Here is a 24,502-nt window from a genome sequence, read left to right as displayed (position 1 = left end):
TTTAAAACTTGTATATCTCAACCCTCAAATACCAATAAACTCCAAAATCTCACTCCGAATGAACTATGTATGTAGACCATATATTTTGTGTTGTATATGACTCAACTACCATTCCTCATTCCCCAAACTCTTGAGAGGGATGTTAAGCGTAATGTATATTCTGGTTTTCTGCTTTTCACTATGCCAAAATCCGTAATTCCAACTTGAAAACTCGGGGATAAATATAACGAGAATAGTATATGTTTTTTATTTTTATTTTTATATTATATTTTTGAGTAGACAAAAGTTTTCCCTTTTTTTTTTTTATCTGTTGTGTTCATAAAATACTTTTTTACTCTATGTTATTTTATTTCTTTTTTTTTCCGACATAAATGAGAATTTTTTGGCTCAAATCGAGTGAATATAAGTTTGGAATGTAAACGAAAAAATGAGTATGTAATGAAAATTTTTTTTATTATCTATTTTATCGAAATATGTGAAAGAGATAAATTTTTTTTTTTTATCATTGTGGATATATCCTTGTTGGAAAAATATTTTTAAAAATGTTATTCACTTGAAATTGAGTCACGTATCAAATTGAAGATGGAATTGACTTTTTTCAAGTCTCATAATTACAAAATAATAATAATAATTATTATTATTAATTCATTTTTACTACTGATTTTTTTTCCTTTGAAATATTTGATGATACAATGAAGAAGAAAAAATTTTTCAGCACTAAAATCTTGAAGAAAGTCATTTTTCTTAAAAGTTTCCAAGTCATGACCATGAAATTGACTTATTCGTTAGACTTTCTATGAAGATATACATTTGACAACCCTTTTTCTTTCGTTTCAAATGCGAGAAAAAGGGTTGTAAGCAAAAAAAAAAAATTCGTGGCTTTGTAGGGTAATAAAATTAATTGGTGAGGGCCCCTCTTCTAACCGACCTTTTTTTATTTTTATTATTATGTATGTGTATTTTTTTTTTTCAGACATTTGCATTGTAAAGAAGCGCCAATATAATAAAGTCCGATTTGAGTTAACGAAGCCCAACTCAATGTACAAAAAATTTTATATACACTAAAAAAAAAAAAAAAAGAAAGGTACATTAAGTTGTGAATAAAATTTTTAGCCAATTAAAATTATTCACAAATTCTATTGTATTTGAGTTTATAACTACAATATCAATCATGAATATTTAAATTAATTTATAAAATAGTTTATTTACTTTTATTTCGTGAAATTCGGATATGAAATTTTCATTGTAATATGAAAATTAAATTTAATAAATGCCAATCAAAATTGAAAATAACAAAATAAATTTGCGATATTCAATTTCCTGATTTTATGAAAATATTATTTTCATATATATTTTGTGGATATTTACACAGTGGTCTTGATAGAGGAAATATCGTTGATGTATATATACAAACTTCAGTTGTTGTATCATTTTCAATGGGTTTGTATATTGTCATTTCGCTGGGACAACAACCCCAAAAGCAGGTTTGTCCTGATGTCTGTACGTGACAGTATCTAGTCGACGTTGAACGTCAACTGTTGGCATTAAATTTTGTACTTTGTGCTCTTCTCACGTCATTCTCAGCTTAAAATTGTAACACAAGAGGCCTATATATATATAGATATTAACTATATTCAATTGAACAAACAAAACTTGAAGTACATTGTTTGCTTATGTCATATTTCAATGTTGTCTAAATAAACTTTACAACACTCATTTTGAAGTATAATTTAATTTTCAAAAGTTTGATAATACTGAATAATATAGACAAGTTTATTATCATCATCATGATTCATGGTCGAACAACTTGGCTAAAGTTTTTTAAATATATTTTTACCAACTTATTATTATTTTTTCTTCATTAATAACTTGAAATAATTACGTAGTTTTTTTTTTTTTTTTTGGGGCAGAAGAATTGTGCATTTAATTTTGCAGGATGTTCCATTCGTTTCCTTTTGCCAAAATTCAAAATCCCATGACGATATTACGTTGTTGTCATCATCGCTTGTATGTTATGTGCATTTTTTTTTTTTTTTTTTGACAATGCAGTCTGATGCAAATTATTCAAACCAAAATTTTTCATCATTAAATATCTACATTTACTCATAATTTTTGTTTAAAAAAAAAAAAATAAATTACCGTATAAAAGATTCTTTTTTTTTTTTTGGAAGGAGGGATTAATCACCACGTGAATCAAAAACTTTCAGGAAACAAATTTCTTTAGTAGATACATCATGGTTAAGTTAAAAGACACGAATTAATGTCAGCACGCAAACAAAATAGCACACTATCTTTAAAAAAAATAAATAAAATAACAACAATAAATGAATAATCGCATGTTACTTGCATTCATTATTAATATAAATGTTGACATAAAAAAAAAACGAAATTTTCAACGATATAAAGTGTGTGTAACGACAGAAGAAAAGAATTATGGGAGAGTCATACACAAAAATATATTTATTTTTTTTCCACTTGGTCCGCTCTTGTTCCGGATGCTCGAATTTGCAATTTGCCGGTGCATGCACTTAATCATTCAGTATGCAAGATGGGTATTATTTTGGATAGAATAAAAAAATATATATAAAAAAATTAAGAACCCCAAATTCGAGCGTACAACACCGTGTATCCCTCCCGCATGTTTTATTCATGAAAAATCATTGGTGTTCCCCAGTGATTAAATAACAATAATTATTATCATGAATTTTTTTCATTTTTTTTTTTTAAATAATACAAGTATTCGTTATGTTTTTTTTTATTTTTTGTTGTTTTACATTTTTTTTTTAAATGATAAGAGAGTCATCAAGTATAACTGAAAAGAAAAAAAAAAGAGAAAACAAACGGATGGAAATTATCGCTCAGTACAATGAGTGTAAAAGGTTTTTTTTATCTGAAGCAAAATAAAATTCGATAAAATTCAGTCTGGATGATTTTTTATTTATTTTTTTTTGCTGTTTTTTTTGTGTCGGCATTGAGACGTGCTCGACGAACGAGGAGTGAATAATATAACCCAAGATATTTGATTGTATTAGAAGTATATATGCTTTTACCTTCAGCAACCCTCTTTGTAAAATTTTTTCATCTTGTATTTCATGCATCACACGGTTGGCTATTTTTTTTTTTCATTTTATTTTTCATTTTTAAATGTAAATTTACTGCCATCAGATGACATCACTCTATTGTTTCCTGTTTTTACTCTTTGTATTTTTCATGTATCTTATTTCATTTTTTTTATTGTCATGGTTATTTTCACACTACTGTTTTGCTAAAAAAAATATATTTGTTTATGCCACAGGGCAAAGGTTGGCCATCCCATATCGATATTGATAAAAAAACAAAAAATACGATAATGATAATAAAAAGTTTGTACGTTATATTTAATAATTAATAACAAATGATATTATTTTTAATTCAATAGTATATTTACTATTTTTATTTTGTTAATTTACAGGGGCGTGTGATTTATTGATGGACAATGGCATCAAACAATTGCATTATCAAGTCACATGAACAATGTGTGTGTATAGTCGAACTCGACAATATCATAAAACTAAAAGATATCAAGAACGATGGAGTTGCTGATGATAACCCTCCAGTATATATGAAATATATATTATTTTTTTTTATATTTTTTGTCTTGTCTTATCTTGTCTGATATATTACAGGAATGTTCCCTTGAGCCCTGACCTTAGCTGACAGTTATTGCACTCGACGTTGTTTTTGTATTCTATCTTTTTATATATATGTCTATATTTTTTTTTGTCTTTTTTGTCTTTTAACTGAGAATTTTCGAGTTCACTTTTGGGTACGGATGCCTTGGTAATTACCTAAAACGAAAGTTGGAAATGACAAGCCACCCCTCGTCACGCGTCACAGCAAGATTAGCTGAAACCGTCTTTGAACCACACTCTCCTTAAATATATACTTTTTTTTTTTTCTTCATCATCAAGTTTATTTTTTCTTTTCTTTGTTTTTTTATTTTATTTTACAAAAAAATTTTCATACTTTTCCTGAGGCCACACGCAACAAAATTTTCAAGAGTTTATTTACGTGTATATATTATACTTTCTTTTTTTAAAAAATAAAATTCATTACTCTTTGAAGAAAAATTTGTACTAAAAATAAAAATTTAATTTGTGGAAAGTATATTATTCGAGAATGAGATTCGTTATATCATTCTTAGATATTTTTGGCGTGTAAATTCTTTGTCAAATTTTAGGCTTACTTTATTTATTTATTTATTTTTTCATGAGCTGAAATTGATGGATTAACACTTGTGTAAATAAAAATATAATCATTCTAGAAAATTTATAAAAACCCAAGTAATTTCAAAATTCTATTTCAACATTTATTTTTATTTTATAAATTGATGATTTTTTCGCATGTGAAATTTTTTGCGTGTGTGTATTGTTCGATATAAAATAATCGTGAGCGTTGAAAGAATTTAATGAACATATATATTTTATTCTTTGTTAATAGCACTGAGAAAAATAAAATTACAAAAAGTCTGACCGTATATTGATTCTTCTACTGATTTTAATGTTTTTCATAAACAAAAAAATTATAGAATGGCTGACCATTGAGGCATTATTCTACTCAATTAATGGGCTTCAGAAAAAAAAATATTTCAAATACAATTTGAGGGAATAAAAATAATAACAAGTTGGTAATTTATATTTAAAAAAAAAAATAAAGAATTAATAATGACTTTGGCAATATATTTCTAAGAGGCGCCTAAATGAGTGACGTGAATGTTAGTCTAGCTGTGCAAACAGACAGTCATCACAAATAAATGTACACACAGGCGTTATACGAAGAAAATGTAAAATTACAATAACAAGAAATGAAGAAGTAGAATTAAAAAAAAGAACCAAACAAGAAATAATAAATTTAAAAAAGCCAATTTTTAAACGAAGCCAAACATTAAAAAAAAAAAAACGAAAAACAAAATTATGAATATAAGTAGATAAACAATTACTTAGCAATTACAAAACAATAAATTAATTCAAATAAATATCACAGAAAAATTGTTCTAAAGATTGAACAACAATAAATAACAATTACTAAATTCAATTTTGTTTTTTTTTTGCTGTAATAATATTTTTTTATAAATCCACTATCCACACATGGATAGAATTTTATGAGAATGAACAAAGAATGTCTGAAGAATAAATATAAAATCTATAAATAAGAATATATTTTAAATAAAAAGTACTGATCTTTTTGAATTGTATAAAGAAATTTATAGCATTACTTCATTTATTCAAATGACTTTTATTCACAAACAGGAGGAGAGACTGTAATTCAATGTACTGTAACAAAGTAAATTGCTTGTAACTGATCTTTTGCCATTTTTTTTTTTTTTTTTATCTTTCAATATTTATTTTATTTTTTTACAATCATTTAAAATTTATTTCTATTTTCATTGATGTACTTTTTTTTTATTTTCTTTTTTTGCTATACAAATTTTTTTTCTGTATTTTAATTTAAAAAAAAAAAAACATACAAGATATTTTAATTATTAAAAAATATAAAAAGAAAATTGTTTACTTTTAAAATGAAAATCAGTCATTTATATTTAATATTTATATATTTTTTTAATTTAATTTTATTGCATGAGTGAGGTTCTTTATTTCAATGCATGTCTTTCAAGTTATCACCATGGCCTCCAAGTGGCATCAGTCTCAATCGATTTGTTTGAGCAGACACAATGATGCCTATTGTATTCTCTTGTCATTTATTCATGACAAAAAAAAAAAAAAACCATTCACGTATTTGTTATCGTGTTATCGCTTTTACCTCTTTTTATATATTTAATTTTTTTTCTGTCAAATAAATATTCTATCTACTAAATTCAGTTGAATTTTGATGAAAAAAAATAGTTGAAATAATAAAACTACATGAAACTATAAATAAAATATTTAAACTATATATTATGAAAGTAAAATTTGATAAGATTATAAGTTTTATCAAGAATAAAAATTTTTTTTTAATCTAAAAAATATTATTTCACACTGAGAGCTTTTATTTTTATTATTTATTCAATGGCGACCTTCATGTTTTATAGCGGGAATTCATTTTTTCCGGTCAAGGGGACGAACAAGATAAAAAAAAAAAAAGGAAGAGAGTGTGTAGATGCAACGAGTGATATAGTAATGAGGCAAGTTGTTTACCGACAGTAAAAAAATATAAAAAATAAAAAACAGAATAATATAGTTTTTATAAACGATTGGGATAAAATCACCGACATTCACTTAAATCTAAATTTAAAAATTGCACTAATTATATTTTTATTATCATGTATAAATATAAACAAGAAATATTTTTTATATTTTTTTAATTTTTAATTTTAAATAAATAAAAAAAAATTCATTTATTTTAAAAATAAATATCTTGTGATTCAACGAATTTACTACACGTATGCGTTTTATGAATGTTAAAATATAAATAAAAAAATTTCTCTGTAGCATACCATTTGAGATGAAGGTGTACTTGCAATTAAAACAGCTGACATGACTTATGTCTTTAAACGCAACTGAAATAATTCATTGGTGGTCTTTCAAGTTAATTTTTATTTTACCAAAATTTATAAATACACGATAAAATGAAAATAAAAAAAAATAGCTATGCAATAAAAAGGAAATATATTTATTATTTTTAAAAATATAAAATAGGTTGTGTTTAGTTCAATTTAAAACCGGTCAATTAAACTAATCTGATTAAAAAAAGAAAAAAGGGGGGTACTTAATGAAGAAGAAGACGAAAAAAATTGATATTAAAAAGGAAAATTTTATATGATAAAATGTTAATGGAAAGAGATGAATTGAATACGACGAAGGCGTAACAGTAAGAGGTGCGGATTGTGAACAGTTAAACGCCAACGTTTTTCAAAGAGGCGTTGACTATCATTATCACTAATGATGATAGTCTTATGACTTAAATAATATCACACACTAGTATAAAAATAGAAAATTTAATTAATGCAAAAAAGTATATATAAATATATAGTAAGAAACAATGAATTTAATTTTGACATTTTTATCGTTTTATATCCATTTTCGTCTAATAGTTTCCGCTTGAATTGAACGGATGTGACTATATTTTAACGACAATATATATATCCGTATATATAAATAAGTAGTTGTATATATATATCATTATTATAAAATATATATATACTCGACACGTGATCCCCTGTGTATAATGTGTACTCAGGGGACAGACCACATACCCAATCATGTGAATAACCCAAAGATCGAACGAGTTGGTTAAAAAAAAAAAATAAGATAACAGATGCAAGATATAATAATACTTGAATTGATTATATAAATTTTTTTTAAGTCACTGCAACTGTATATAAAGAAATTTATAAAATTATTTTACAGTGTAAAGCTCAAAATAAAAATAGATAATTTGATAGATAAAATTAAATGAAATAAATAAAATTGACTATTTAAATTTAATAATAATTAATTAAATATTATTATTCAAATTTTTTTAAATACAAAATGAAAAATTTTTTAAATAATTTCTCATAATATTATATTGGTAATAAATTTTCATTTATAAAAACATAAATACTGCTGCAAACATTCACATAATATAAAAAAAAAAAATATTTATTATCATTATATTTCCTTTAAATAAATTTATATATTAAAAAAAAAAAAAAATACAAAAGTTACTGAAAGCCGGTTTTACAAATGTAAGAAGTGGCTTTCGCATCTTTGGAAAGTATGAGATTAATTAAAGGCCAAAAGTTGAATAACTTTGTCCCATATAATTCAAGGTAAAATTTATAAAATTAAAAATAATAAATTAGGAAAAAAAAAAATACAAATTAATATACATGTATTAAAACTTGTTGTTTTTTAATTTTTTAAATTTAATCATTTTATTATTGAGTATCAAGTATATATTGTTGAGTGATGATATTTATAATAAGACATTTGAAGTAGTGGTTGTTACAACGAGTGAAAGACAAGACTAGGAGGCCAATGGCCCCAACGGATTGGCAAACCAATGGTGCAGTGTGCAATTGCAAAGGAAAAATAAATAAATTTAAAATAATAAAAAAAAAAAAAAAAGTGTATATGACGTCGACATCACGTAGACGATGTAGACGACGTTATAACTTTTCTCTGTATTAAATTTGACATGGCAGGGGGGAAGTTTAGCAAACTTGGAAAATAATAATTCATATAAAAAAAAAAAAAAAATTGAATTAAAAATAAGAGAGCACACGTCTTTATAATATAAAAAAAAAAACTTTTGTTTAAAATAAAAAACAAGTTAATTAAATATTTTCAAAAATTGATTAGTTTTAAATTTAAAAAAAAAAAAAATAAATCAATATTATACCGTTAACAAAAAAAAAAAAAAAGAAAACGATTACAATTTTCTTAAAATATTTTAATAATTATATTTTTAATATTTCCAATAATAAATTTTAATCAATGTAAATATAAATACAGTTATATTGAATATAAAATTAAAAAGACAAAGTAGGAGGAGAAAAAGACACAAGACTTTAAATGAGAAAAAATTAAATAAAAGACTCCATAGACAGAACGAACATTTATCTGTGTGTAAAATTATTCGCAGCAGTCATCTAAAACATTTATATATTTTTATAATACATATAGCTGCAAAGTGGTGAGGGCCTTGAAAGAGTGCTGATTGCGTGTGGGTCACGAGAGTGATGACTTTAAGCACAGGGAGGCCACAAATACACAACATGAAAGAAGACAGATTTATAACTTGCTAGGGTATATAAATGTGCCCAAGGCCATCTATGAAATTCAGTGGCATAAAGAATATTCTCATCACAAAAAAAAAAAATCAAATAAAACGCGACAAAAATCTTTGAAAAATTACATATGAAAAAAAAAATATATACACATGACTGTATGAAATAATTATTTAAAAATATAATAAAATTAAATAAAAATATTATGATAACGCATGTTAAAAATAATCATATATTTTTATTTATTTATTTTTTTTTCGTCTATATAGTTTTCTTTGTGAAGAAGACCCTCAAGGCTTGAGAACCCGGACTCGCAGATGTTTTTCCCCTTCTTAAATTTGATTGTTTTTTTATTTCTCATATATATATTTGAAAAAAAAAATTTAAGTGAATGTGGGAACAACGGTAGTATTACCCAAGTTCAAAGGATATTGGACTGGATAAGCTCTTGCACTTGGTACACTTTCTATATGTCTCGTCAATTATTCTGTACAACTTTTTCAAGTATTTACTGTCAAATAAATATAGCATATATTGGCACATATAGAAATCGGATAATTGACTAATTTTTTTTTTTTTTTCATTTGCCTATTAAATATTCTGTCTTATCCAAGTAGTTTTATATATATTTTTTTATAAATAATCTACAAATAAAAATGTTGATTGAAGACGCGACAAAAGCGGTCACGAGGTAAAACATACATACACGTTTTTGATGTCATGATTCTGTTTCTCTTGTTATGTTATATGCTCTACAAACGCTTTTCTTCCCACGACAAAGAAATAAATGACTCGTTTATGTATGACGTGAAAAACTTGTCTGGAAAGACTTCGTTTATACTCCCTTTTTATTATTATTTTTTTTTTTTTCATTTTGTTTCTCTTCATTTATTTATTTATTTTTTTTTTTATGTTGATACTCATTTCGGTGTTTTATAGCTGTTTTTTTTTTTTTTTTTTTGAATGTATTCGTCACACTTTTGTCTTGGTCAATGCACTGCATTTATGCAATAGGCTTATATTGGTAAAATTTATTCAACGACCCCCAGACCTTTTACAAACTCTCTCACGTGACCCACATGTTAAAAAACGTGGCCAAAGGCATCAATGTATAATGTTTTTTTATTTTTTAAATATTTAATAAATAATCCAAATTAATTATTTATAATTTTAAATGAATTTTAATTTATTTAGATATATTTTTAAATATGACTTTGATGATTTTGTTTGCCAAGTTTTTTTTTAATTTTTTAATTTTCTTTGAAGAATCATACAGGGCTCAATTAAATTGTTGATTATTACATTAATTGCCAGACAACATGAGTGAGTCAACGGATAATTAAATATCACGCAAGACCCGGTCTTAATAAACGGTCAAAATCATGAGGATAATAGTTTTACTCGACGTTTTGTTGGCTGTGACAAAAAAAATACGTTAAATATGTATTTAAAAATTTTTTTAAAAGCAAAAACATGTTTATTCTATTAGTTTTTATTTGTAACCGGAATTTAAAATTCTAGAAATTATTTTAAAAAAGCATCTGTCATTGAAAGGACAAATTTATATATTTATTTTTTTTTATCTATGCAGCATTTTTTTATTTTTCTGTCTGTTAAAATTTATTGAAAAAATCCAGATACAATAACAGCTTCAAGATATTTTATTTTTATAAATATTTAAATTTAAATATGCATAATCGATAAAAATGAAAATGACATATTTCAGAAAATTGGAAAATTGTGATATGAAAATAAATCAAAATTTAATATCACGATAAATTTTACGTGAATGAAAATATAATTTATGATATTTTTAAAAAATCATAAATATAATATTTAAGAAGTATTATCATCATTATTAGGAAGTTCAGCAACATGAAGTGCAACAAGAGCTTCTTGAATTTGTGCAAGTGTTTTATCTTTAGTTTCAAACATACATAGAGCAACAAAAAGTGCACTTATTGCACATATTATAGAAAAAAAAAATAATATTGTTGCATTACCAAGTAGAATTGCAAATGTTTCAAATGTCAGTGTGACTAAAAATGCAAAAAACCAATTGATAAATGCAGCACTTGCTGTTGCTTGACCTTTTAATTTACTTGGAAATGTTTCAACCATATAAGACCAAGGTACTGGACCTAATTGATAAAATTAAAAAATAATTGAAACAAAAATAAAACAAGCTGATTCAAAAATAAAACAAACCTGCACCAAGAGAAAAACCAAGTGTATAAATACTCATTGAAATAAGAGGTAACCATTTCATTTCATCAACAATTTGTGGATATCTATTTTTAACCATAAAAAAACTTGCCAATATAAAAAGACAAATACACATAACTATTTCCGATACAAGCATCAATATCTTACGGCCAATCTATGAAAAAAAAAAATATATCTCATTTGTTTTTATAATAAAAATCAAAATATAAAAGGTTAAAAGTTCAAGAACCTTGTCGATAAGTAAAGCTGATATACAACACGCAATAACTTGTACTATTCCAAGTACAACACCTTGAAAAATTGGATCAAGATCAACTCCAGTTGATTCAAATATTGTTACAGCATAAAATATTATAGCATTAATACCACTCAACTGTCTCATTCCCATCATTGCATATGCAATTGCAATATTTTTTCTAAATGGTTTTTTAAAAAAAATATTAATACCAATATTTTTCATTTTCATCAAATCAACATGTGCCTGATTTATAAAACAAAAAAAAATATTTATAGTCAAGTAACTTATTATTAATTAATGATTTTAAATAAATTTACTTTCATTGCTGATATTTCTGGTTCAATATCAGCATCTTTTCCTCGTAAAATTTGTAATGCACGACGTGCTGAGTATTCATTGTCTTTTAATAAATGAAATATTGGACTTTCTGGTATGAAAAACATTGTGATACCAGCAATTATTGGAGTTAAACCATTCAATGCTGTTATCCAAACAAGACTATTTGTAAAACCAGTACAAAATGCAAAAAGTATGCCAATAACAAGAAGTAAATGGAAGAAAACTCCAATTGTTCCTGAATGATATGATCATTATTTTATATTTAAATATAAATTTAATTTAAAAATAAAAATACCTCGATCATTTTCATTTGATATCTCAGCTGAATATAATGGAGTTGCAACACAAAACATACCACCACATGCACCAGTGACTAATCTTCCAATAATATAAAGTTGTAATTTTGAACCAGCAAAAAGTATCAGTAACCAACCAATTAAAAATGGTATTATTGGTAATATCATCATTTTTTTTTTACCAATAATATTAACAATTATTGGCACAAATAAAACACCAAATGCAGCACCCAATGTGAATGATGATGCTATCAGGTCATTATAAAATAGACCAAAATCTTGTTCACGTTTTAGAATTTCAATTGACGGTGCACTCCAGCCAAGACCACACCCAAGTGAAAAACCTCCCATACATGCTAATTATGATAAATTAATTATTTTAATTGTTTTTTAGTGTATCAGCTAATATTCATTAAAATATGATATAACCTCACACAACCTGCGAGTGCAGTTAAATATTTTGAACTTGGACTTCTGTAGTTGACAAAAGCTGTATTGTAAATATTTTCAATGTCAATGTGTCTCGAAGTTTCTGGCATATTTTTAACACTCAGTATATTCATAAAAATTTTATATGAAAAATAAAAAATTAAACTTGTATTGGCAATTGAAAATTGAATTTAAATAAAAAATTTCAGTCTAAAAACAAATCAATAAATTAAAAAAAAAAAAGAAGATCAATTATTGCTTTTTATTTTAAATTTTAGCCATCATAAAAAAAAAGGAGGATAATTTTGTTTTAATCTTTTAAAAAATGTCCCCGCTGATTTTAGTAAATTGGAAATAATTGAATATAAATTTTTGTTAAAATGGTAGTTAAAGTTTAAAGATCGATACTTAAGATGTTTCATTTGAAGGGTGTCACTAACTTTAATATATATTTTTTTACTATCGATAATTCGTTGTGTCACTGAGGTTTTCCTCTTATTTCAAAAAACTACCCAAGCTTATGTAGTATATAGTCAACCCTCGTTGTCATCCAGACACGATAATGGGGGATAAGAAGGAATAAGTATACTCACCCCTCATCCCTTACGCCCGGTTACTCCAACTAACGACATTCAAATTCTATTAAAGTACCCGTGAATACGTTTCACTTTCTCTGATCATCATTAAAATCATATACACACTCAATATATATATTTCTTTTAATTTTAAACTTAAAAAAAAAATTATTTCATTGTTTTAAATATTAATAATTATTAAAAGTTGAAAATCATTTATTTTAAAAATTGTTTTACTATATTTAAAAATAAATTTATGTTTTGAAAAATAATTTTGATTGATACTTGGAAAATTGAAGAAAAGGGTGTGTCAAATTTTAAATTAAAAAATATTTAATTTTTAAATGACTAGGCGTTCTTTGGGTAATGATGTCTTTCTCGACATTGACTAGAACTTGATGAATTGTAAATGAACGTCTTATTTACCCTACTGACTATCTTGTCAAGTTTAATTTTCTAATGGATTGTCTACTATTGTCTATGATGTCTTGTTTTCAACAGCAACGTCAAAATTTTTTTTTATTCAATTTATTGAAAACATGAATACCGGAAGATAATCAACGAACAACCAGACGATTCAACAACATGGAAAATGCATCAATGAATATATTTTCATCGTGCAAGACTCATTAGTGTCTATTTTTATTTTTCATTATATATAAAAAAATTAAATGATATAGCAATTCAATTAACTTGGTCTTGAGAAAATTGCGACTTTGCTTTTAATCATGATAATTAGCAGTCATTGGGGATGTTGGAAAGTTGTTTTGCAATATCGTTTTAGTCTCGGTTTAATTTAAATAGTTGTGAGTGTAAATTCACCACACAATTTCACAGATATTCTCTACAAATGCAAATGCATTATTTATTTTTCTAATGTATAAAAGACAATCGAAATAAAAAAAAAAGAATTTACTGTAGACAGATATTCATTGAAAGAAAATTTGTATATCTTTTATCTTTAAAAAGAAGAAAAAAAATATATGTATAACAAAGTCAATGTGCTATTCACTTACATAAGTGACCGTGAGTGCAACTGATTCCACACTAACACAAACACACAATATACAATGTACAACCACCTTGAGAGCGGTCGTTGAGCTGTATATGTATATATTTTTTTTAAATCTATCATGTCTTTATCTGTTAGCGTATTATATACTTATTTATTTTTGTCCCCATGCTTAATGAAGGCCAGTCATCCTGTTCCCATTCAATTCTTTAGATATTAAATTCATTAATAACATCTTACCTGAAACAGAAAAAAATACATAACATTAATTAATTATACTCTTTAATTATCAATAATAAAATAACATGGTTTTAATATTAATTAAAATATTTAAATGTCAAATTTTTTTATAATATAATAATTTTGCTTTTTTTTTTTTGTTTTTAAGTTGAGGTGAATTTATAGTAAATTGTTTGTACGCATTGTGCAAATTTTAAAATTAGTTAAAACATGAAAAAGATGAAATTTGATACGAAAAAAAAAAAAAAATCAAATGTAATAACATAGTAAATGATCGACGATAGTATAACTAAGAGGGAAACCTTTTATAGTACGTGTCTTATCTGTTTGATGGCTTCTACATACTCAACAACATTGACTTCCGTTTGTGCATGTTTTATGCATATGTAATTTTTTAAAAACAACGGGATTCTAATCTTCCTAACGAGAATATAATTTTATTTTTTTATTAAATTTAAAAAAACATAAATGAACAAGAATTAATTTTTTTTAATTAAAAAATAGAAAGCTTTATTCGCAATCAAAGTTGATGAAAGAATTTTAATATGATGATGGCATATTATATTTTTAAAAAATATATATATAAATCTGTGTGTGTTTTTTTTTAAATATACATGGTTGAATATGTCCCACGAGATTGTAATAAAATCTTCTCACATGTATCACACGATGCGTAAACGATTCGGTATTATGAGAAATTTTAAAAAAAGAAAAAAAGTTTTTTAAAAAAAATTCTATTTGTTGATTGAAGCTGAAAAGAATATAAGTTTTACTGTAAAATAAAAATTGAGAAGCTGCAAGGAAATCAATGAAAAAAAATAATATTGAAAGAATGAAAAAGAAGAAATAAAAAAAAGTAAATAACCGGCTGTGTAATGCAACAAAAAAATGTCGCCTAGTGGAAGAGACAAGAATACTCGGTCCAGTTAATCAAGTAAGCATTTACCAAACCGGTGTAAATTTATGTCGGTGTAAATTTTAAAACTTTTTTTTTTTTTTTTTTTTGTTAAATAAATGTATCTTCAGTGTCACGCTAGTTGCATGACGACTATACTTATATATTTTCTTATTTAAAAAAAAACCTTAAAAATACGTTACCAGGTGCAACGAACTGGTATTAATTGATTTTAATCTATGCATATTTTTTAAAATAATTCATAAGGAATTAAAATATTAATTGATACAAGTTCACCTGTATTTGAAAGCCACAATTTTTTTTTTTTACTTAATTTATTTTGATGATTATAAATGCTTAAAAATATTATTGTTGCAGATGATAATATAAAGTTCAATAGATTTAACTTCAACTGAACTTGCTAATTAATTTTCTTCATTATAAGAATTGACTTTGTCAATTGAAAGCTTCGTTAAATTTTCTATGTCAAAACGAGATTAAAGATCAATTTTCACCTGAGTTGTTATTTTAATTAATTAAAAAAAAAATCTACTAAACCGTGGGAGATGAGATACAATGACAAATATAAAAACAAATGAATAAAATAAATCAAATGAATGAATGAAAAAAATCATTAAAAAAATAATGAAACTAGATTTCAATCATAAAGTAAAATAAGGCAATGAGAGATTTCTTTGAAATATTCTCTTTTTCCTCAGTCGTCCTAGTTCATTTTATTATTTATATTTTTTTTCTTTTATATATATTTTCTTACTGACTTCCATTACGAATGGTTTGCACGGCTGGTTGTATCACATCACTGATCCTCTATGGAGCTGTCTCTCTATATATTATCCAGCTTTGAATATCGATAACTTTTCTCGTTTTCTCAATCCAATTTAAACTCGATATAACGCAGAACGTGTCTAGATTTTTATATATATAAATACAAATGAACAAAAAGAAATATAAAATAAAAAAAAATTATATATACAGTTTGTAGAAAATCCGGTTAATGCAATATAGAAATCAGTAGTCTCGACTAATGCAACAATTGAAAGGATTGATATACAAAATCCTTAACACTATAACACTTGAATAAAAGAAAAATGCACGTGTATTCATAGGGCAAAAATATAAATAATAAATAGGGGAGATAGAAGAGCAGTGTAGTATAACTGTGACAAAGAAATTTCTTGTTACAATATCTTTGTGTTCGGAAAAATCGGTTGGTAAAGATATAAAGGATCATAAAAAAAAAAATGTGTTGCATATATGTGAGTTGCCTGGTTTTTCGTTGCACCAGTTCGCACGAAAAATTTTAACAAAGGCACATCAGTCACCCCTCGTCACAGTGTTACAATGATAGAAATGAAGGGGGCCAAAAAAAATTTTTGAAGGGAAACTTATCAATGACACCAAATGGCGCCACCACTGACACGCGTGTCAATCGATTTTATATTTTCATATCCCTTGTGAGGATGATTTTTTCTTTTCATTTTTTTTTTTATGTATTCCAGATAATTTTTTTCATTCTTTATTACTTTTTTTTTTGCTGGGCTATTCTTTCGTAATTTTATCTAACTTTACAACCCCACTTTGAGGGATTTAAATGGTTGAAAAAAAATAGAAAGAAACAGAATTAATATCTATGAACCAACCAATGCATCGATCAACTTTATATTGAGTTGCGTACACAGCAAACAATCTGTCACGCCTTCGATATTTGATTGATCTTTCAACACATCAAATCATCATCAATGAAATTCGTTTTGCATTATACTACCCATCACAGGGTATAACCACAAAGCAATCCAAACAAAAAAACAGATTATACACTTAATCCCTCATTACTTAAATAACACCAAAGATATTTATTTTGATTTTTTAAAAATTTAATAAATAATTCATTTTGTTACTTTGAATCAATATGATCTTTTGTTAAAATCATTTTCCATGTGTCAGGGATGTTTTGTGATAAAAAAAAAAAAGGAAAGTGATAATTTAATCGAAGGATTTTCCTTCCATCCATATTGCTTCGTATTTCCGATTGACTGTATGTATGTACACATTTCTTTGTTATATTTTATATATTTTTTTTCCTGCAAATTTGTATGTATATCAAGATATTTTTGTCACCCATATATTATTATATAGTAGTGCAGTAAGAATAGGGAGTGTTCAAAACACAGAGGGCGTGTGATATGAGAATTGAAGGAGGTGAGAAAAATACATCCCTAATTTTATTTATTTATTTTATTTTTTTATTTGAAGCTGAAAAACATCAGCTGCAGGCATCAAAAAAAAAAAAAGAGGAAATGTGTTGTTGAAGAAAAAATAAAGATGAAAGTTTTATTTATTTATTTTTTTTTCTTTCGATTTAACGGCCGAGAGTCTTTGTCTTTTAGGATTTTGTGATATACGCAATATGGCAAAATTCACATGACTCTGTCTAGCTACCCCTGTCACGTCTGTCTTGTTTTTTCGACGCATCTCACATACGCAAACTCCATTTCAGGAAGTGACAAAGACGACAAATTTCAAACCACTGATTAAACTTGGCCACCCTTCTAATATATATAAGGGTTTTTGTTTTCTTGTGAAAATCTAAAGTTTTAAAAGTTTAGCAAAGTACATTTAAGTTTACTATGAGAATTGTTGAGAAAGTCTGCATGTTGGATACGCTTAAAAATATTCTTCAACACTCACTTTCTCTTTGTCATCAATTTTTTTTTTTTTTTATTCTATTTTACACCCCAATGAGACTTTGCTGAGAAAATCAAAAGCGTTAATAATTGAAATGGTATAAAAGTGACATACCAAGCGGAAATTGCAAAGCCTATTTTATCAAGGTGATGGGGTATTTAAGAAATGTCTTCAATCGACTGTAAATTTTCAAACCGACTCAAAATATAATAGAAATATCAAGGTAAATAAAATATCAGAATGAAAAGTAAAAAAAAAAAATAATATCATGAATATGCTTGAGGGTATTTGAGCGGTACATTTTTATTATTATTTTTTTATTTCGATAGCAAAAGAACTTTCAATACCTTTATTTATTTATTCTTTTTCTTTTTTTCAACAAAAAAAAAATACTGTTATCAGGCGAAAAATAAAAAAAATGGAAAGGCCGTAGGCGGAAATCCGAACCCACCCTGTCTGCACTGAGGATTAAAGAGCTAAACATTCATTCAGCTTTTTTTTTTTTTTATATTTATTTATTTTATTTTTTCAATTTTTATGTTGTTGAAAAACTTTTTCATTGTCATATTACACATGCGCAAAAAAAATGTATATATATTTTTTTTTTTTTTTTTTTGGCACTCCCCTAAACATGCATTTTCTAGACTTATTACTGAAACTTTTGAAAGCTTTTTTCGATTTTCAAACTGGAATAAAAAGAAAAAAAAAAAATAACAATGTAACACGACCTGTAATCGCAAATGTTGCTCATTATTCTATGTCAGTTACAAATGTGTGTATGTATATTACAATGTGACAATATCCATCAGTAAAAGTGTGAAAAAATCTATCTGACAAGTAGTGAGAGCTCGAGATATGTGCTTTTATCCCCGTGACGTTTTCACTCCAAAGAGCAGTGATGTCGTTTGAGATTTGCATGAAACGTCTTATCGATTGTGTCAAGAGGGATAGACCCTGGGTGTCTTAGGGATGTCTTCGATAGAAACAAGGGGCTAAAAAAGAAATAAGAAATAAAGTAACAAGAGAAAAATAAAAAATATAAAAAGACCAAGTACGTAAAGAGGGTTGCGTCAAAAAACTGTAAAAGTAACATAAGCAAGCTGAAATTTAAACACATGCTATATTCATAAAAAAATTGCTTTTTTCCGGATTCACCAGATAACATATATTTCGATAACAATTTTAATACTTTCTAAAAATTGTCATGTTGAATTTTGAATTTAATAAAAAAATATAAAACTAAAATTACACTTGAATTTTTTTTAAAACAACAATATTTTTTTAATATAAAAAAATAATAAAAATTCAATGAAAAAAATGTTTTTTTCATTTTATTTCTAAATATATACCTACATTTATAAAAACGACAAAAATAAAAAAAAAACAAAACGTTATTGGAATAAAAGATATAAAAAAAAAAAAAATATATTTCTATTAATCAAATGTAGTCATTTGATATCTCAATAATATTGATCCCTTTGTCTTGTGTCATCTCTTAACAATTTTATTTATTTTTATTATATTTTTTTATTTTCATTCAGGTTTATGGGCGGATGGGTTTTTTTTTATATTTTTTTTTCACGCTATATAGGTTCATCCCGGACACTTTTACAAACGGGCCATCAGACATTCCCAAGTATTTGATATCGTCCCGTTTACCGTGTGGTATTATTGAAGAGGGTAGTAGTAGTAGTAGTATAGCCACAACGAACCCCCTCTCTTCTTGGTCCTTGGTTCAATGTAGGGTGGATTATGACCGATGAAATACTCAACATATTAAGACCAATCCCTCTTTCTCATTTTCAAAGCACCTGGCATTCGTTGCTTGTCCCATATAGCCATATAAACCCAGGAGAAAGACCAGATACATATATATAATTTTCTTTTTTACATCTTTTTTTTCGTTATATGTATTTCGGCTTAATATAAAGAGGGGAAAATTCGAGACAAAGGAAATATTGAATCTTCACTGTGTAGCCTCTTGACATGTTTCAATGCATTTATTTAACTTTTCTATTTTCCCCCTAACCAAAAAATAATAATAATAATAAAATAATCATTCTTTGTTCAGTCTAAGTTACAATTGATTTTCCTGCTCAAATTTCAACAGACTGTTTGTGCTTCAACAGGTACATGATTTATAAATTTAAGGCAAAGTGAAACATCAATCAGACGAAAATAAATAGATATTAATATACTTGAAATTTGTATTTTAAATAAATATATAAAATACATTTAAAAATAATTGATATAAAATTTATTTGAATTATAAATTATATTTTATCTTTAAAATAATTTGAGGATAATTTTTTCTTTACAATGTGTCAGATGTATGACAACATGCACTACAAATTTCTTGTTTTTACCGAGGAAGGTAGTTACTTTATGCGACACCGTTTCAAGAAGTTAAGAGTCAATGACCCAACATCTGGCACGACCTCATTCACTTGGATCTTTCAATGTTGTTAATTCGCTCGCATGTACACAATTCGTATTACTATTGAAATAAATAAATATTTATTTATATAAATAACAAGAGAATAAAAATGAGGAAAAATTTTTTTTTTTAAATATCCAAACATCATTTTAGTCGAGTCAAGATGTAGCTGTTTAATAAATATATACATATATAGAGGTTAATTAATTATTGTGCAATAATGCATCATCATTTAGGTGGGTCATTTTTACACGTATATAAAAATAAGTTATTATAATTGTTATTCAGCATGACCATCGTATGTTTGGCTGATGTTCGAGTGACGATAATTAAGGGTTTATACATCGTAAGCATAAACAGTTAATTTTAATTGGGTCATGTGCTTTCATGTGCACGTGCTATATGATCCATACTTCCTTAATAACTGCCAAAACTCATGCTAATTAATTTTAATTACTTATATTTCATAACTTTTTTTTCATTTTAAATAATAATCATTGTTTTATTTGATTTCTTTTTTTTTCGTTTTGTTATCTATTTAAAATTAAATTATAATGATTTTTTTTTCGCTTGTTATTTCTCGTTAGAGATTATTTTATTTATTATCTTTTTTGAAAAAAGTAGAAACAGTTTGATAGATAATAGTCTGGTTGGTTGGATATATTTACTTTAACATCACATTTGATGCTATAAAAAAGTTTATACACTACGTATTCTTTTGTTAAATTCAACGGACAGCTAACAAAAAATACGCGCAGCTGTTGGTGATTTGAAAAAAGAAAAAAAACAAAGAGTATGTAATCCTAATAACTCCAAAGGGAACGTGTTCAGATTTCTCTTTGATATTAATTTCCTCTGAACACCGCCTTTTTTTTCAACTTTTTTATGTTCTTTTTTTTTTTTATTTTCACAGCTCACGTTTGTTACAATTACTTTCAGAGCTAATTTCAAACACACATTATCGTAAAAAAAATTTTTTTTTTTATTTTACGTTATGCATTATTGCACAAAGTAAAGAGCAAAGAGAAATTTTTGCCACAAGTAGTTTCCGGTCAATGTCAATTTTTTGGTGGATATTGTATTGATCGCATAGGGTAACAACTAACAAGTAAATACATATACACGTGTCAACAAATTGAACAATCAGTAAATTTCAATTGTGCCACCCAGGAAGTATCAACACCCTCACAAAACCATTTGCCAATTCTTTGAACGATCTGGACAATCTCATTTGATAAAAATTTATCAAAAAAAAAAAATAAATAAAAACCTGCATCGTTGATTCACAAAGGCCATTTTTCCCCCTCAATTTTCTTTTATATATATATTTTTATTTATTTATTTTGTGTGTTCATTTTTGTCCGCGAAATCATGTCACATTCGTAGGCAATCACCAGGGGAATTTCCGGTCTTTGTCACCCTCTTCAATGCGTACAAAATCCACATAAATTTTTGGACGCTGGAGTGCCTCCCAGAGGGAGATCCGGTAGAGACCCTCGTCGTCAAATCAAATTCATCGGGGCACATTAGCAGCTGTCGAACCTGATCAAAATCGTTACAGTCAATGTGAACATATATGCTTTTGATGTACTTGTCTATATCCAAAATTCTGGTAAATTCAATGTCCCACTATCACCACAATTTTTTGTATTCTCAATTTTTTTTTTTTTTTTTTTTTGATGACAATGAATGGTCTCTATACGCCTGTTTGATTTTCATCATGAGGGGAATTGGAGTGGCACGCGTCTACCGTTGACATAAATGAAAATTGGTTGACAGCACAAATGTTCAACTGGTGCAGCCTTCTCTTTCATTTTTGGCTTTTCTATAAGTATCAACGCAACAGGAATTTTAAGGGATTCAACAAATGTTCATGTTAAGCACGCATATTCATAAATTATATTTTTATTTATATTGTGATGGAATAAAAATATAAAAATTAAGTCCATCAATTTTATTCTACAATAAAAAATAAAATTGTATTTAATATTTTAATGATAAATAACAGTGGAAAATTACCAGACTATCTCTATACACTACACTTGATAAACAGGTATACATGTTAAAGAAAAAAGTAAAAAAAAAAAATTGTCTTTCCTTTTTGAGAAAATGATTACTCCGGTTAAAGCAATGCAATGGCGATAAGCGAATACCTCACTTGGTAACAAACACCTTGTTTAGTAACAAACCACATTTGCAATCAAATATTGCTCAATAAACGACAAGGCATATCATCAAGAATTCTGACCCACACACTATAAATTTCATTTACAAGACTATACACGTCAATCGTTAAATCTTTATTACAAACTTCCATATTAATTTTTTTTTTTTTTAAAAAATATTTTAAAACACGAATTAATAGATCAATACACCAACCCACGAATGCAAGGGAAAAAAAAAAATATAGAAAAAAGTTTTCTATACAGAAAAGATAAATAAATAAATCAAACAATAAAAAATTTATACATAAATTGCATATGAAATATTTAACCCTAGTTTAAAGATAATTTAAATAAAAAAAAAAAAAAAGTATCATAAAAATAATATATCAATAAAAATTAAGTGTAAAGTTTAAAAAACAATTTAACTATCAACTAAAAATAAATGTAAAAAGGAAATATATTTTTTTTTACATTGAGGTTCATGACCTGACAGTCATCATATATCACTTCAATGTTTATGCAATATATAGAAACTAGAATCGTTAATATATACATGCACACATACAAAGTGTCTGCGTTGTTATAGATGCGGGCTCGCGTAGATCGTTTATGCGCGCAAAAAAAAATAGAAAAAAAAAAAAAAAAAATACTTCTAGTAGCAAGAATAGAGTCAAGTAATAGCTAACAACGTGAGCAATATGCTGATAATATAATATGTATATATGTTAACTAACCTAACACAATATTATTGCGACATGCGAACGACGACCCTGACGTTGTTGGACGACCGTCATAGTCGCGTACTCGATGCCACGCGCGGTCGTTGACTGATTAAATCACCCATTTTTATACATATTTTTCTAACTCAACAAATATATGCATGTTTGTATGAACATTAATCACATATATACTATATGTAGAAATATTTAATTTTATATATCAAATATTATATCAATATGTATACATTTTTTTTTTTTTATTACTCGATAATTCTGGATAAATATTTTTTTTTAAATCATCATATATAAAGATTACATTTAGCAAATATTTAATTTAAAAATATATGAAAAATTAAAAAAAAAAAAACAATCATAATAATATTTTTTTTCTTGTTATAATTATGTATTCTTGATTAATTTTTTATATGAATTTTATTTTTCCCTCAATTTGTTGAATATATTTTTTTTATTAGTGTAAATTGTTTTAGTACGAGAGGGTCAACGACGTTTATGCAATTCTAATTTTGATTTAGTTGTGTATATAATATAAATTTATATATAAATGTACATGTATGACAACAAAATGGTTGGCAAAAGGTCCTCGACACTAAAAATAAATTGCACATATATTTCATGTAATTTATTTGTGTCCCTACATTGACAAACACACACACACATTGATATATTTATTTATACAATTTGTGGTTTAGCTCTAATATACGCAATAAAGTGTCACACTGTGCTGGCAGTATATCACATGAGTTATGTTGACCTGGTGAAATACCTGAACGTTTGAAAAAGTAAAAATTTTCAATTGACAAAAATTTAAAACACACAATTAATTTACATCACATGAGTCATATAAATTATATAATAAAATAAATAAATAATTTTTTTTTATTTTTGTTTTCTTTTATTTTCTTTGATGTTTCAAATAAATTCAAGTCAAGATGTATATACACATTTGAATTCCAACACGTTGTTTAGATGAAAAATAAAAGAAAAAAAAAGGACTACTGTCTGAGCACCTTGGACTCGTGCCGATTGAATTTATGGGCATTCCAAGTCAAGTCGCGTGGCCGAAAAAAAATCAAGATACTATCCATATACCCAAAATGTATGTATGTGGGTGTGTAGACATACAAGCACAACCGTGGCCCTAGGTCGCGGTTCAACCAGTCAGCTATAACGAGGGAAAAATCCTCGTAGGGTGAATCAAGACAGGAAAATAAAAAAAATAAAGAAAAAAAAAAAAAAAAACCAAGATAAGAAGGGAGAAAATATAAAAAAAAAAAAAAACAAAATGAAAATCTACTACTGATGTTGATATTTATAGTGCGTTAAAATAAATAAGACACTAGAATGAGTCAATTAGTATATCGAAGATCGTCTCATTTTTCAGGGAGACTGTTACAACAAGGTAATGTTATATTTACCCTTCTTGTGTTTATTTTTTGCAAACAATTTTATTCATTT

The 24,502-nt window shown here is 26.1% G+C and overlaps 2 protein-coding genes across 3 annotated transcripts in view; both read right to left on the bottom strand.

Annotated features, from left to right (window-relative positions):
• The window catches only part of LOC122849995 (headcase protein), an 81,005-nt gene that overhangs the window by 27,633 nt on the left and 28,870 nt on the right, over positions 1–24,502 (bottom strand). The gene's annotated exons all lie outside the window — the stretch shown is intronic.
• LOC122849994 (facilitated trehalose transporter Tret1-like) lies at positions 10,318–12,495 on the bottom strand. Of its 2 annotated transcripts, none has more exons than XM_044148945.1 (6): positions 12,288–12,495; positions 11,848–12,204; positions 11,531–11,787; positions 11,205–11,456; positions 10,958–11,129; positions 10,318–10,890 (listed from the first exon to the last, which is right to left on the bottom strand). In XM_044148945.1, exons 1-6 carry the CDS (start codon positions 12,409–12,411, stop codon positions 10,586–10,588), a joined length of 1,467 nt encoding a protein of 488 aa, XP_044004880.1. In that variant the 5' UTR covers positions 12,412–12,495; the 3' UTR covers positions 10,318–10,585. The 2 variants fall into 2 exon arrangements, with proteins under 2 accessions (XP_044004880.1, XP_044004881.1); XM_044148946.1 differs by having other exon boundaries at positions 12,278–12,310.

The sequence above is a fragment of the Aphidius gifuensis genome, linkage group LG2, assembly GCF_014905175.1.
Source record: "Aphidius gifuensis isolate YNYX2018 linkage group LG2, ASM1490517v1, whole genome shotgun sequence".
Taxonomy (NCBI): Eukaryota; Metazoa; Arthropoda; class Insecta; order Hymenoptera; family Braconidae; genus Aphidius; species Aphidius gifuensis.
Note: the sequence above shows the minus strand (reverse complement) of the source record. Positions and strands in the feature narration are given on the sequence as shown.

Excerpts from the sequence above, each read along its gene's own strand:
- LOC122849994 (XM_044148945.1), bottom strand. The coding sequence starts at position 12,411 with ATGAATATACTGAGTGTTAAAAATATGCCAGAAACTTCGAGACACATT. Across the intron at positions 11,457-11,530 it reads CAGAAATATCAGCAATGAAA|GCACATGTTGATTTGATGAA; the intron begins GTAAATTTATTT and ends TTTATAAATCAG. Across the intron at positions 10,891-10,957 it reads TGGTTTTTCTCTTGGTGCAG|GTCCAGTACCTTGGTCTTAT; the intron begins GTTTGTTTTATT and ends TTTATCAATTAG.